At 38.0% G+C, this 15434-nt stretch overlaps 1 protein-coding gene across 1 annotated transcript in view; it reads left to right on the top strand.

Annotated features, from left to right (window-relative positions):
• DNAH8 (dynein axonemal heavy chain 8) overlaps window positions 1-15434 on the top strand; it is a gene marked incomplete at its 5' end in the record, with an annotated part of 267299 nt that overhangs the window by 46272 nt on the left and 205593 nt on the right. Inside the window, 7 exons of the mRNA XM_019633277.1 lie at window positions 2549-2748; window positions 5504-5657; window positions 7053-7216; window positions 8343-8445; window positions 9447-9551; window positions 9931-10092; window positions 12783-13007. Coding sequence (XP_019488822.1) covers window positions 2549-2748; window positions 5504-5657; window positions 7053-7216; window positions 8343-8445; window positions 9447-9551; window positions 9931-10092; window positions 12783-13007 — 1113 coding nt within the window. The remainder of the gene's footprint in view (window positions 1-2548; window positions 2749-5503; window positions 5658-7052; window positions 7217-8342; window positions 8446-9446; window positions 9552-9930; window positions 10093-12782; window positions 13008-15434) is intronic.

The following is a 15434-nucleotide window of genomic DNA, read 5'->3' as shown; positions in this document are numbered from 1 at the left end:
TCTGATCTAACGTGTTGTTTAAGGCCTATGTTTCCCTTTTGATTTTCTGTCTGGATGGTGTATCCATTGATGAAAGTGGGATATTAAAGTTCCCTACTATTATTGTATTGCTGTATATTTCTTCATTTAGGTCCGTTAATATTTGCTTTATATATTTGGGTGCTTCTATGTTGGGTGCATAGATATTTTACAAATGTTATATTCTGTTGTTGGTTCAACCCCTTTATCACTATATAATTACTTTTTTTTTTTTACTACAGTTAATTGTGTCTGATGTAAGTATAATTACCCCAGCTTTCATTCAGTTTCCATTTGCATGGAATATCTGTTTCTTTTCCTTCACTTTTAGTCTGTGTATGTTTTACATCTGAAGTGAGTCTCTTATAGGCAGCTTATATATGGGTCTTGCTTTTTATCCATTCACCAGTGTATACTTTCTGTCTTTTGATTGGAGAATTTAGTCCATTTACATTACAGTAATTATTGATAGCTATGTACTTATTGTCATTTTGTTCATTGTTTTCTAGCTGTTTTGTAATTTATTTGTTTCTTCTCTTGCTCTCTTTCTTTGTTATTTGATGATTTTCTGTAGTGGTATGCTTACATTGCTTTCTCTTTATCTTGTGTATGTCTACTATGAGTTTTTGCTTTGTGGTTACCATGAGACTTACATATAACAACTTATATTTATTACAGTCTGTTTTAAATTGATAGCACCCAAAGTTCAGATGCATTGTAAAGTTCTACATGTTAATCCCCCACCATGTTTTGTTTTTGATGTCACAATTTACATCTTTTTATCTTGTGTATCCATTAACAAATTATTGTAGGTATATTTTTGTTAGTTTGTCTTTTAACCTTGATGCTAGTTTTATAAATAATTAACCCATAACCTTTACAACATTAGATTCTTCTGAATTTTAGTATATATTTACCATTACCAGTGAGACTGCACTTTCATATATTTTTCTGTTACTAATTAATGCCCTTTCATTTCAGCTTAAAGAAGTCGCATTAATATTTCTTGTAAGTTCTGTATAGTAATGAGCTCATGAACAGAAGTCCAGATGGCAGCTGGAGGCAGCCTTCTGCCACAGTGGAGGGATCTAGACCTTGGCCCTGATGCTCCCTCTCATAGTGGGCCTCTTTTTAGTCTCTTCTGTCCCATAGGAATCAAGGGCTAGGCTTCCACAGACCAGAGCCATCAGGCCTGGGTTTCAGCTGCACCCAGTGGTTTGCATATCTTTCCTACTTCTGGTTCATGGAGATGTTTATCTTGTTTTTAAGCCTGGCTGTGCTTGTTTTTCACTTTCTCGTTTTGTATTTTCACCATTATTCTGTTTTTGGAAGCAAGGAACTGCACCATGTGACCAGAAATTCATATATATGGTTTTGTGTTTTCTTCCCCCCCACCCCGACTCTTTTTAACAACATATGTACACTAGAAGCTTTGTTTTCAAAGACTTTTTTGTCCTACTTGTGAATGTCATTGAAATACTATTGAAGGAAACAAAGAGTTAAAAACTTTGGTTACCATCTAATTCTTTTAAGTGGTTTTTACACTTCAGAATATAGTGATTCATAGGCTGTACTTTGAAAACTTCATTTTACAATTCCAAGGAATTCTAGGATTCAGTTATTAACTACTGATACATCAAAACAGACTTTCAGTGCCATCTCCCCGACATACATCCTGTTGCTCTGCTCCACATGCCCTGCTATTAGTCAAGCTGGATTTCTGCTGTTACTGGATCTATTGCCTTGAAGGAAGGGCTTCCCTGCCCTATAGTATGTCTCCTCCCTTCCTATAACCCCCTGTTGGAATCCCACTTATTCTCAGATACTCCTTCCTCACTGTAGGCAGAAGTCATTTCTCCCTCCGGCATTTATAACAGTTCATACCACTCATAACATTTATCACACACTAATTTGTATTATATTTATTTCTGGGAATGCCTTGTACCCTTAAATTCCTTTCCAGCTCCGGGATTCTGTGATTCTAATATGAAAGTAAATGGAAGCATGATGGGGAAAATACGTTACTTTTATTTTTCTCTTGTGAGATTTTCATATCAAGGATTCTCAGATAAACAGAAAAACCCATAGGATAAAAATAGAATTGACTTTTAAGTAAATGAGATGTTCATATTAGAGCCAGAACAGGCAGGAATATAGCAATGTTTCTATGTTATTTTAAAGAGTTCAAAAGACTTACATATGTTCTGATTTGTTTCTCATAGTAAGCTGCCGAGATAGAGCAGCTGCGCGTATCTCCATTTTGGCCAAAAAACTCCAATGAAAATATAATCAAGGAAAATGATGATTTAAGTTCCATTATCTCATATATGTAGTACAGTAAAATAATTAGTAGTCAGAGTCTCAGAAAGTTCTAGTTTGGACTTGCAACACAATGATCTTGGGCCTCGGTTTTCTTGGCCATAAAAATGACTAAATGACTTTTAGGTCCAAGCTCAAAAATTCTATGATTTTTACAGTACACTTAATTTGTAATGGAAAATATGACATTTTCTCTGATTTCTCCCTGAAGGATATTTGCATATCCGCCATTAAGGAGAAGGATATTGAAGCCAAGCTGACTCTGGTCATTGAGAACTGTACCAACCAGTACCTGAGTTTTGCAGCATTTAAAGGAAAGGGAGAGCTCCTGCTGAAAGGAAGTGAATCAGGGGAAATTATCACCTTGATGGAGGACAGTTTAATGATCTTACGTTCCTTACTGAGCAACAGGTACATTTATAATTTGTGGGGGAAAGTTTCAATTTAGTATTTAGGGTTATAAAATACGAGGTGAAAGCCCAGTTTTACAGTTGTAGCATAACATGAGATTCTAATCAAAAGTGCTAACTCTTGTCTGTCCCTCTTTGAACTACCTTTTCCCCCTAAAAACCATGGGCTCCATCTCTCTTTCATGGTACTCATCTCCCTTACTACTTTTCTCTGGTGGTCCCCATAATTATTCTCCCCCAAACTGGCAGCTTCTCTCCTGAACACCTTGACTCCCCACTGAGATGCCCTCTTCATTTTATCATCTCTCTCCCTCGTTCCTCTGATGTGTCATCACTGCTCAAGTGTTCACCCAATGGCCCAGGAAAAGCATGCTGGCACCACATGAAAGGAATATACCATTAGGGGCTTGGCAATGACCAGTTTTCACTTTTCATGGTGAAAAGTCTCTCTATCTATGCTGGATCCTCTATGGCCTGAATGAGGTAACTTGTCCATCACTGGTCTACTGAACCAGCTCAAAAGTGACTGTGATCTCATGCAGCTTTAGGAAGTTCCAGTGGGACTCAGATTAAGTATGCGGTCAAGGTGTCGGTCTGGCCATTAGCAACCTCTAATCCCCTGGCTGCCTATGCAGTAATTTTCAACTGTCCTTCACTCTGACACACCTAAGGAATATGTCACAACCCCATCATTAACAGAGGTCAGTGTTCAGGGTGATGGGAATTCTAATGCCCCTGCTGTAGGTTGGGATCGCAGGTGAATAGAGGCATCCTGCGTGACTTCTGGCCCCAGAGGCAGTCTTAGATAATGCACTAATCCAGAAGCTCCTAGTCCAGGGAGTTCTGGGTTGAACTTACTGGGGTTATGGACCTGGGGTGCACCCTCTGTTTGCAGGGAATCTGAATAATCCTGACAAAGGTGACCGTAGGAGGGCTACTACTACCCCAGAGTTCATTGCAGATTTTCCCATTCTGATTTCCTAGATGCTGACCTCTTGAAGTAAGACTGTAGATGAACCTGCACAGTGTCTATTGGCCAAGGGATTCAGGATTTGAAGGCTTTCCTTATTTCATATGTACTTAACTTGCATGTAACCTGATTAGTATAGTACCTATTCATAGTACTAGTAAACTCAACGTTGAGGCTCTGCTAAGAAAGAATGTAAGGAGAGCTAAGAAGTCACAATATTCTGGGAAATTGTCCTCCTAGAGAACTTTGCAGCACTAGAAAGCCTTTTTCAGAACTAGCCACAGAATGATCTTACAGTGGGCAGTGCCTGTTGGATCTCTGGGGCTACCTGGATGTGACTTCAGAAAGAAAATGTATATCTCCATGGGTGAGACTTGGCTCTAGATAATGCCTGGATTGTGACACTTTCCTGGGGGATCCCCGATTTCACTGGGGCTCCATGGATATTCCCATCTGTCTTGACAGGTTCCACTACGCAAAGCTGCGCAATGCAGGTACCTAACCAAAGGACAGAAACTGGCTATGCTGGATTTTATTTCAGATCTCCCCTTTTCATGTTGGGAACTTATACATCATCCAAGATAATGGTTTTTATGGTTGTTGTTTTGTTTTGTTTTGTTTCTTATGGGCAGGACCATTTTTGGCCCAAATATCTAAATGCTTCAACTCCCTTGAAATGCCCATTCATATAATTTTAGTTTGCATTTATTGATTTTGAAGATGTTTTTGGCATATTGACTGTCTTTTAGCTGTAGACCAATGGCCAGATGGCAGTTTTCATTGAGCGTTGAGAAAAATGCCTCTCACTGCCTGAACAACTCACCTACCTCCTGGGACAATTATTCTATAATTTTCTTTATACATCTATGTATAACAAGGCTTCCAGGGAAGTTATGGGTTGTACTCAGTCATCAGACTATACCCAGAAGAATCCATTCTATATGTGAGCACCATCAAGTCATCCTGTCCTGGATCAAGAAAAGTTTTAAGCTCCTAGTCAACGTGTGCCACTCACTAGGACATGCCAGCACACCACATCAAACTTCTTGCCATTGCCACAAACTGAACCCAGGTTCTTAATCTAACTGAAGGTGATTAGGTCTTTACCAAGGAGCTTCCCATCACTTCTTCCATGGTATCCAATCTACGTTTGTCTTTCTTTGTTGTGCCCAGCTTTCTGGACATCTTGTATTCTTACCAACCCTTTCGGTAGCCCTGCTGGTCAGAAAACAGGAATCATGCTGTTTGGGGTAGCCATCTTAGATCTCTAGCACTGCAGGATCTAGGTGCAGTGCCTGGTGGAATTAGCAATCTGTGGGAAGGAAGAACATACCTGCAAGCAGGCATCAGACCTCAAGCCTGACCCTGGCTTATGGTAATAGTTCCACAGACCAGTAACAAATAGTGTCCTATATATTATTCTCACAGGTGTTCCCCACTTGTATTTATTTCACACAAGTCTTGGAAAACCATTTTGGTTTTGGTTTTTCCTTTACTCCCAGAAGCAACCAGCACAGTTCCTTTACTGGACCTCTGTGCTGTAAGACTTGGACTATTTTCCTATTCTGTGACTAACACATGGGGCAACAAGTAAAATCACTATAAGAGTTTTACTCATAAAAAAGCAAAAAAAGTGTCATTAGCTATAAGAAATTTATTAGGGACTGCCTTTTAGAAAAAAATGTTCATTCACAAAAGAATGTTTCTCCTATAATTTATGTTGTTGGGCCATACTATTTTCTGAATCTTCATTGAAATGTAATATTTTCCCATTCTTACTTTTTAGATATAATGCTCCATTCAAAAAAAATATACAAAATTGGGTGCATAAGTTGTCCACTTCCTCAGATATAATTGAAGAGTGGCTGGTAGTCCAGAACCTTTGGGTTTATCTTGAAGCTGTCTTTGTAGGTGGAGATATTGCCAAACAGCTGCCTCAGGTAAATGTGGTTTTTGTAACTACTGCTACAGTAATTTGGTGTGTGTTTTTTATATGTCTCTGTAAAAATCTTCACAAAGACGTATGGTCACATCTTGGTTATTTACACCAGGGGTTGGCAAACTATGGTTCACTTGCCTGTATTTGTAAGTAAAGTTTTATTGGAACACAGACATATCCATTTGTTTATGTTCTGTCTGAAGGCTTTGGCATTACATCAGAAGCGTTGAGTAGTTATAACAGAGACCATATGGCCTGCAAAGCCTAAAATATTTACTATCTGGTCCTTTACAAAAAAAGGAAAATTAAGTGACCTTTGATTACATTAGCAGAAAGAAGAAAATCACATATTTTCAAACATTGAAAATCTCCAGGTTGTTTGAGGATGTGAGGTATATTCAAGTATGGTACTGTTCAATTATATTCATTCATCTCTTCCAAGAGCTAACCTTGTAGTATCCCACTGAGAGAAGAATTAAAATTAATATGTGTTCTGTAAGTGCAATTAACTATTAGTAAACTGACTAATAGTAAATTAGAAATACATTGTGAGGCAAGGAAAGTTCACCTTAGAAGCATGTAACAAAATCATTAAACAGCCCTATTGGGACCTATTAAATAAATGCCAATAACTCACTAATAACTTTATTCAGCGAAGATAATATAAAATTACCTCCTATAAAATTAAACCTGCTTTTTCTGAATTTCCACACCTACAAACAGGATCTATACAGATTAAAAATCAAGGATTAAAGAGTTTTGAAAATGACTCATTTCCCTTAGCAACACATTTTAAATACACAAATCTGTTTTTTTTTAATCAGCAAGTTGCATTAAAAATACACTTAAAAGTTTGAAAATAGGCAAGATTATGCCAATTTCTAGAAGCATTTTTGCAATTGAATGCAAAGCTCACTATCATCCATAGTAAACAGAAATTTTTCATTTGCAAAAATGTAAATGTAGCTTTGTTTAGGGTTTTTATTGTTTTTTTCCCCCCTGGGATATTATTAAGCTGTAATTATTGCAAGGATCCTGAGATCAAATTATTTTCATGCTTCCTTAGTTTTCTCATCAAACCAAAACACCCAGAGAGCTGAAAGAGTAGATTTGAGGTTGAAGTTGATAGCTTTGCAAATTAATCATGTGGCACTTTGAAAAACATTAAATGTAAGCAAACAAGCGACAAACCCTATTGTGATAAAGCAGTATTTCAATAAGCAGTTTTATGACTTTGGGTTTTTGTTCAGATGATAACAAAAAAATTTCCCTTTAAATTATGTAGTCTGAGACTAGTAGGGGCTGGTTTGAAGACTCCAGGAAATTCTAAAGTGAGTACTTTGCTTTATTCAAGTATCCAAGTGCTAATTTTTACTGAATATGGATTTGTTTGTAGGAAGCAAAACGTTTCCGGAATATCGACAAGTCATGGATTAAAATAATGCAGCGAGCTCACGAGAATCCCAATGTGATTAGTTGCTGTGTTGGGGATGAAACTATGGGGATACTTTTACCTCACTTACATGAACAGTTGGAAATATGTCAGAAGTCACTTACAGGGTAAGAGTTTAATTTTTAAATTACTTATCATTATTTGTGCTGATGTTTTATCCCAAACAAGTTAATAGTATCATTAACGGCATTTCTAGTTTGGTAGTGGTGGTCGAAGTGGTGATAGGAATTTAACATTGCACATAAATTTAATATTTCTGAAAAAAAAAGACACCTTCAACTTAGGGGTGGGCAAATGAAAGCATTGAATTAGTTTTGTAGGGCTGCTGTAACAAATTACCACAAACTGAGTGTCTTAAAATAACAGAAATTTATTTTCTCACAGTTCTGGAGGCTGGAGGTCTGAAAGCAGATGTTAGCACCTTCTGAAGGCTCTGAGGGAGAATCTTTCCTGTTTTCTCCCAGTGTCTGGTGGTCCTAGGAGTTCTTGGCTTGTGGCTACATAACTCCAATCTCTGTCTCTGAATTCACATGTCCTTTTCTTCCTGTGTGTTGCTTATAAGAACATTTATTGGATTTAGGGCTTATTGGACTAACCCAGGACGATCTCTTCTTGAGATCCTTTACTTTGCTACATCTGCAAAGACCCTTTTCCCAAATAAGATCACATACACAGTTTCCAGGAGACAGGACAGGACCTATCTTTTGAGAGGCTTCCGTTCAGCCCACTGCAGGCATGGAGTAGAGAACAATTAACCAGACGAATTCATGAATCCTTTTCTTAAAAAGCAGTTCATTCTCAATTTCTATTTGAAATAAGGTGAACATGTATCCTGGTTTGTCTAAGTTCATGCCTCTGTTCTAGTTTAATTGTTAGTTGTCCCCCCTTTCATTTTCAAAATGTGCTGGTTTGGCAAGAAATTATGTGTTCACCCTGGATTTAAGCCTGGCATTCAAAATACTCTTAGAAAGCTCACAGGCGAGCTCTTGATGGGTGGGGCAGGCTTACTCTGAACCCCTTTCTTGTATCCACTCGTTTTCCCAAGTGACATCCATGGTGTAGCACTGACTTTGAGTTTAACCAAATGATACATTTTAGAGGCAAATGGGAAATGATGATAGGTGTTTGCTTGTATCTTATTGAAGATGTTAGTGATTATGTCTTGGCTAAAAAGAAATAAAATACAATAAATAATTCAGAAGAAATCATTTGGTAACATGACTTTGTTTAAAGGTATTTGGAGAAGAAGCGATTACTATTTCCAAGATTCTTCTTTGTATCCGATCCGGTTCTCCTGGAAATCCTTGGACAAGCCAGCGATTCCCATACCATACAGGTATGAGCTAAACATCTATTACCTAAATATTTTTTTCCCCACAGCATACATAATCAATAATAAAGATGAGGCTAACATCTTAAAAGTGGAGGCAGGAAAGAAGGGTATTAAAAATTACGTTGATTATAAAATGTCCTTTTTTCTGTGTATTTGCTGCCCACCAACCTGAGGCAAGGTCATCAACTATGCTCCTCACCAGCCAGATGACCTTGGCCAGCTTCTTAATTTTCCTGCACCTCAGTTTCCCCATCTGTAAAATCAGGATATTAATGGTTCCCACCTCATAGGATTGTCATAAGGGTTATGTGAGATAGTGCATTGAAAGGTATCTGGTACCAGTTTGTGCTCAATAACTACAATTCATTATAAGTATTGTAGTCTAAATAGTCTTAGATCAGATAGAGCTTGTGGTTTGGATTTGTCCTTGCTCCTGTCTACAATGCTTCTCTAATGCTTTTAGCCATTTCCAAGGGCAACACTTCCAGGAGGAAGAGAAAAATTATAGAAAGCTGGGAGTGGGAGGCATTAAAACACCATCCTAGGCCGTTTCTGGTTTGGGAATCTGGAATACAATTACTAATACCTTCCTTGCTGGTTTCCAGAAAGTTGTGGGGATGAGAAAAGCGAAGAGAGAAAAGCTGTGTAAGGCAAAGATGGAGCCAAGACAGAGGCAGGACTGAGCTGGGAGGGACAACATGGTTCAGTCTCTGTCTGGAGGAGGCGACAGTCATTAATTAGTCCAATCTCCATAGTCTAAGAGGGGCATTGAAGGGCTCGGAGAAGACATTCTGTAGGGCTGGATTTCAGAAAGTGGGCCTCCAAGTGAGTCAAGGTCAAAGCAGAGTCTTTTTTTCTTTTTCTTTTTTTTTTTTTTTTGAGACAATAAAGTAAATTCTTAATCTTTTACAAAGATAAAATACATTAAGACTTTTTAAAACACCTCAGTGGCTTTTGTGTTTAGCCTCATGTATGATGTTTTTGCTGTCTTGTGCTTCTTACAGCCCCATCTCCCAGCAGTATCTGACAACATAAATGAGGTGACATTTCATGCAAAAGACTACGATCGTATCCTGGCTGTCATATCAAGAGAAGGAGAAAAAATTATTGTAATTTAACTTGGTTGCACTTTTGTTACTAGGATTTCTTTAAAAACTTAAGTTGAGGAGAATGCAATTCTCTTATTAAAAAAAGTGGGGGAGGTGGGTTGATCTTAGGTTCTAGTTCTGTAGCTCTTGCTGTGACACACTAGTTCATTTAACTTCTCTAAGATTCATTTTCTCACGTATAAATGAAAGAAAGCTTTAGACCAGATGATATTTATAGTTCCTTTCACCTACAGTATTAGTTGATTTTGCTCATGTTTTAAATATTTTGTGTAAAGTGCAAAACTATTTGCTTAGCATGGCATAAGTGTGATTTATCAAGTTAAGTGTGTGACATCTGTAAAAACACCAAATTATTATCAATTTGTAATATATTTTTTAGTTGGATAGTCCTGTTATGGCCAAAGGTCCTGTAGAGATTTGGCTTCTGGAGCTGTTAAAAATGCAGATGTCATCATTACATAACATAATTAGATCTGCCTTCTATCAAATCAGTGATTCGGGATTTCAGCTCTTGCCTTTCCTCAATCACTTTCCAGCACAGGTGAGAACATACAATGTTTAAACAATGGTTATAAGAAATGGAAATAAGGGGGAAGGATACTCAGGAGGCAGTCAGCCTGATGGTGTGGAGGCTGTTGTAGCTTTGAACTAGTTAGGGAGGCCCACCCCCCCCTCAGCTCCCACCCACCTGCTTATCCACGTACACCATTCGAGGCCCACCTGTCCCATCCCCCAGGATAATTTCCACTGTTCTCCCATCATGAAGGCTATATATGCACTGAGACTAAACCACTTATGGAAAATTTCCTCTTATATATAAAAACACAGGTGGATATAGATACAAATATAGATATGGATATATATATATATATATATGGAATGAGCATATCTTTTCCTCAAATGAAATCCATCTTGCCTTTTGTTTATTTTCCCTTCAATTTAAAGATGAAAAATTGGCATCATCTGTTAAAGGAGGGCTTCTCATGCAACTCACTTTTTAATGAGAGAAGATCTTGAAGAGGCTGAGGTTGGAGCAGGTGTTCTCTTGAACAGCTCTCTCAAGTCCGATGGCTCTTCGAAGTGCACTGTAAGGTGCCAAGTATTATTAAAACCAGATATAAAAAATGAAGAGCCGATAGTCTCATTACATTTTCAGCCAAGATAAAGGAAAAGTAATGACTTGTAATCTGGGTCACAGATAGTGTGGGATAGAAGACAAGAGATAGCCGAGGAAAATGTAGGCAGTTTTTGCCCAAACTATGTTTCTTCTCTAACTGCTCCTACCAAAGCACACTCCAAATCCCAAATGACTTACTGCACACACAATAGACAGAGCTGAAATGATATGAAATTCATTATTCAAATGACACAAGTACAGATATAGAAACAACCTTTATTAGGGAGAATACTTTAATATTGTTATTTTTCAAAATATTGTATAATATCCCTGTCAAGCTTTAATATTTTTATTAGGATTATTACGTTTGTGATAAATCTTTATAAAATACTTTATTGGGTGAGCTGAGAAAATCGCTCCTTAGACTAAATCAACATATTTTCCCTCTCCCAGGCCAGCGCGATCCCCCTGTGTATTCTGAAGGAGAGCTTCAGTCTAGTTTAGGCAGAGGAGTCAGCATTAAAGGGGGAAAAGCTGAAAAGCAAGTTCAAAGCAATGAAGTTGAACAGGATATAGCAGGAAAGTTGACTAGCTTTCAGGATTTTCTTCAGTGTGCATACATACACATAATACACAAATAAAGAGGTAAAATTTAAAACAATTTTAGATAAAAATCTTAACACTGTGGGCAAATTTAAGTTACTTGGAAAAATTGCTTTAAAGAGTAACTATATAGCAAAGGTAGTGTATGTTGAAAATATATATATATATATATATATATAGTGAATATGTAGTCATTACTCTTGAAAGCAACTTTTCCAAATAACTGAAATTTGTCCACTACAATGTTAATTTAAGTTTTTATGTAAAATTGTTTAAAATTTCATCTCTGCTTTCTTCTAAACACATTTTTAAGATTATGAACACAATGGATCCTTGTTGAAAAAATTGGGGAAAATTTGAAAAATATGAAAGTGAAAATAAACATTTCCCATATTTCTATCACTTGGAAATGATAACTGTAAATATTTTAGTGTATTCCCTTCCAGTATTTTTTAACATGCTTATTAACAGGCATCAAATAATATGAGAATGAGCATTCTTATTTTGTTCTTTAATGAGGCATTCTCCAGTTTCACCATTAAGCCTCCTGCCTTCTGACACAAGTAAAAAACATAATTTAAATCTTTCTTGACTCAGGTTAGTCATTTTAAAGATTAATTTTTAGAATATACCCAAATCAATCTGCAGTGATTTTTCAGGGTCTGTGGGTCTATTTGTCTTTAAATCAAGCAGCATTACACTGCTATTTCTGTATTGTGTCTCTTGGCTTTTCCTGTCTTGTGCTGTCTTCTGCCGGCAGGACCAAGAGAAGCTCGCTATAGGGAGCTTCCTGACACCAGCTATGTCCGCTGTATCCCATTGCTTACCTTAGCCAGGTGCTTTCATTTACCTTCACACCCCTCCAGGACTGGCAACTGCTCTAGCAGGAAAAACATTGAAGTTCCTCAAAGGGCAGGGATTAGGAAAGGGTTTGATTCCTGCCTTACCCACATCGAATGCCATGTCCAGTAGTATCCACATGCCACTCACACTGCTTTCAGTCCTCTGCCAAGTGTGGGGTTTCTTTTTGGTCCAAATGATTTTGGATCTGCTCCTTTACTCTGTAGATGAAAAAAAGCTCCCAAAGGAGTGAGGAGGTGAGGGTGGGGCGTATTCTGATTGCTTTTATTCCCTTTCCTGGGCAGAAATTGTAGGTAAGGTGACATTCACTCATAATTATCTATGCCTTCATCAGGAGACAAAGGGTAAGCTCTCCTTCTCACTTTCTGTGTTTCTCTCCTTTAGACTGATATATAGACAGAGAAGTAGATATAGATAAAGATATGGATATTAGAGAGAGTGGAGATCAAGCAAGGAGATAGGCAGCATATCTTTTTGAAAAGTTGTGAAGAAATGTTTGAAAAATTACTTTTGGGAATGGAGAAATGCATGTCCATTTTTTAGTTTAACATGAGTAACATCCTGTTTGTCTTCTTATGAATAAGTAACCACCAAATTTTATTGCAGGATCTGTTTTAAATATTTGGCTTTTTTGTCTGCTGAATTTGTAGGTTGGGCTCCTGGGAATTCAGATGTTGTGGACACATGATTCAGAAGAGGCTTTAAATAATGCAAAAGATGACAGGAAAATCATGAAAGCGACCAACCAGAAATTTTTGGATATTCTAAATACTCTAATTAGTCAGACAACACATGACCTAAGCAAATTTGAAAGAGTGAAATTTGAAACTCTAATTACCATCCATGTGCATCAGAGAGATATTTTTGATGATTTGGTAATGTATCTTTTTTTTTCTTAATTTATAGTAATTTAGTGTACTAGTTAATAATTTAGTGTTACTGATAATGAACAATTAAGTATTATATATATTATCTAACTTACATGAACCTTTCATCCACCTGGTCCTTTTTCACAACTGTCTTCATATACATCATGTCTACAAATATCTATATTTGGTGATTTAAACAACCATATATGTATATTCGCATTTGGCATTCTGAAAGTCTAGAACCAACTGATGTGATGTGAATTAACTAATTGTCCCATTAAACCAAATGACAGGGACATGATATAATTTAGGTGAGATTGGTCATGAGTTAATGATGGGCTGATTAATGATGGGGAGAGAAGCCCAGATCAAGTAAAATCAAGCTTCAGAGAACTCAACTCTCATGGCTATTTGTGCAACTGATAGTGTACAGCAGGGCATCCATGGGCTTGATTTGGGCAAGGTTCTGTAGGGTGGGCGTAAGAGGAGTAGTATTTGAATTCCCTTTGGAAACAGAACTCTGTAACTAACCTGTGGCCTTGAGCAAGATAAAGTTCTCAAAGTATTGTGTGCCAACCAGTTGCACTGAGATCTCCTGGGAGCTTGTTAGAAAAACAGAATCTACAGCTTCCTCGCCACACTACCCCTCACTCCCATCTACTGAATCAGAATCTGCATTTCAGCGTGATTCCCAGGTGATTAATACGCGTATTTAAGAAACACGATGTAGGAACTTTCTCGGGATCTCTGTATCATCAGAAGGCTGCGAACTTAGACCATGTGTCTTTGACCTTCTACAGAGTTGCTTTCACTGAATTGCAATTGTTTTTATTCTTTGGCTTTCACTGTAGTCCACCTCAAGAAACTCCTGTGGAATCCATCACTCTGTCTGCTAAGAGCATACCGTTGAGGCTGTTGTCGACACATCTTTCACTAACTCTTAAAGCTGAAGTCCCATGGAAGAAATTTCTTTTAAATTTAAGTGCTGAGCAAAGTTTTACTTTACAAACAGAATGGATTAAAAAAAAAACACCCAAAACCCTATGCACAATTAAAACCACAAAACTGTTTTCTTTTGGTCTTATTCACCATTGAGCTCATGGTCAGTTTGCATTCCGACAAAAATGAGATTTCATAGCCAGCATATTCGCACTTTGTTTTTCCATGTATAATGCTTAGAACAGCCTGTTATACAGTACGAACTCAGTAAGTATTAGCTGCTCTTTCTTCATCCTCTTTCATCTCCTTCTCACCATCTTAACAGATTGTTGAATGTAGCCAGCTGACTGCATCTCCATGGCTGTGGGGCCTGTGTTAGAGTAGAGTCCTTGGGAGTGGTTTATGTTACCTGAAAGGAGCTCATTAAGGTCATGAACACAAACTGTCCTTCAGGAGGGAAGCCAGAATTCTTAACTGGAGGGGAAGCAAGGTCATAAACTATGAAACAACAACAGCAAACAAGATTGTGAATAGCATGGAGACTTGATTAGATGGCGATGTAAACATTGTACCGTTGTCAGAGGTCCTTTTATTAGTGTCTGTTGAATGACCTGGAACTGGGCCGCTGGGTTTAAAAGCAGTGAAGGTGACCATTTGCTACTTTCCTATATTGATTTCCCCAAGTGGGCAGGACTAGGGTTTCTCCAAGTTTGCCAATGGAGTCATGAAGCACCCCAGGATGTGGTTGTGGTGGGATGTTGTCCCTCAATGTGCTTACCTGGTTTGTATCTCTTGCATCATGGTGGTGGGAGCCCAGTACTGCTTGCCTCAGAGGTATACGCTGATGACCAGCAGGTTGATTGGTTTGCCGTAGTGCTGATGTAGGAAGGCATGTGTGCATTTCTGACCATGCATCTCCCTGTTTCATCCCTTCAGGCTTCCCATTTGCCATGAGAACCCCTTTCCCATGCCTTGCGAAGCCCCAACTCTTACGCTTTCTCCAGCGTCCCGGATGCCTCAGCTTGTAGTGCACTTCTCTCAGTTTCTCGCACATGCCAGCCAGATCTCAGCCTTGGCCTACAGCATTTTGCCCTCTCAACCTTCGTTGTATTTCCCTGGCTAATTCCTACTGTTTACCCAGGTGTTAATTTACATTTCTTTTTTTGAGTACCCCTCTCAAATGCCCTATGGTAGATTAGGTCCTCTTGCTCCATGTTTTCATGAACCCTGAATTTCTTTTCATACTTTATTGTTTTTTTTTGTTTGTTTGTTTGTTTGTTTGTTTTTCATACTTTATTGTTATTACTTGTTTATCTGTTTGTCTTTTGTCCTTTTCCGACAGCTCCAGAGGGCAGGAACTATGTCTGTCTTTGTTTCCCTAGCACAGTGTGAGGCCCAAGGAGGGACTCAGTAAATACATGTTAAATGAATGAGAATCAGTTCATGAGTGGTTGAATAAAAACTGCCTATATGCTTGTGTTTTATGCTATTGCA

This window comes from Hipposideros armiger, unplaced genomic scaffold (genome assembly GCF_001890085.2).
Source record: "Hipposideros armiger isolate ML-2016 unplaced genomic scaffold, ASM189008v1 scaffold_1270, whole genome shotgun sequence".
Lineage (NCBI taxonomy): Eukaryota > Metazoa > Chordata > Mammalia > Chiroptera > Hipposideridae > Hipposideros > Hipposideros armiger.
The sequence above is the reverse complement of the archived record's forward strand: the minus strand, read 5'-3'. Positions and strand labels throughout refer to the sequence as shown.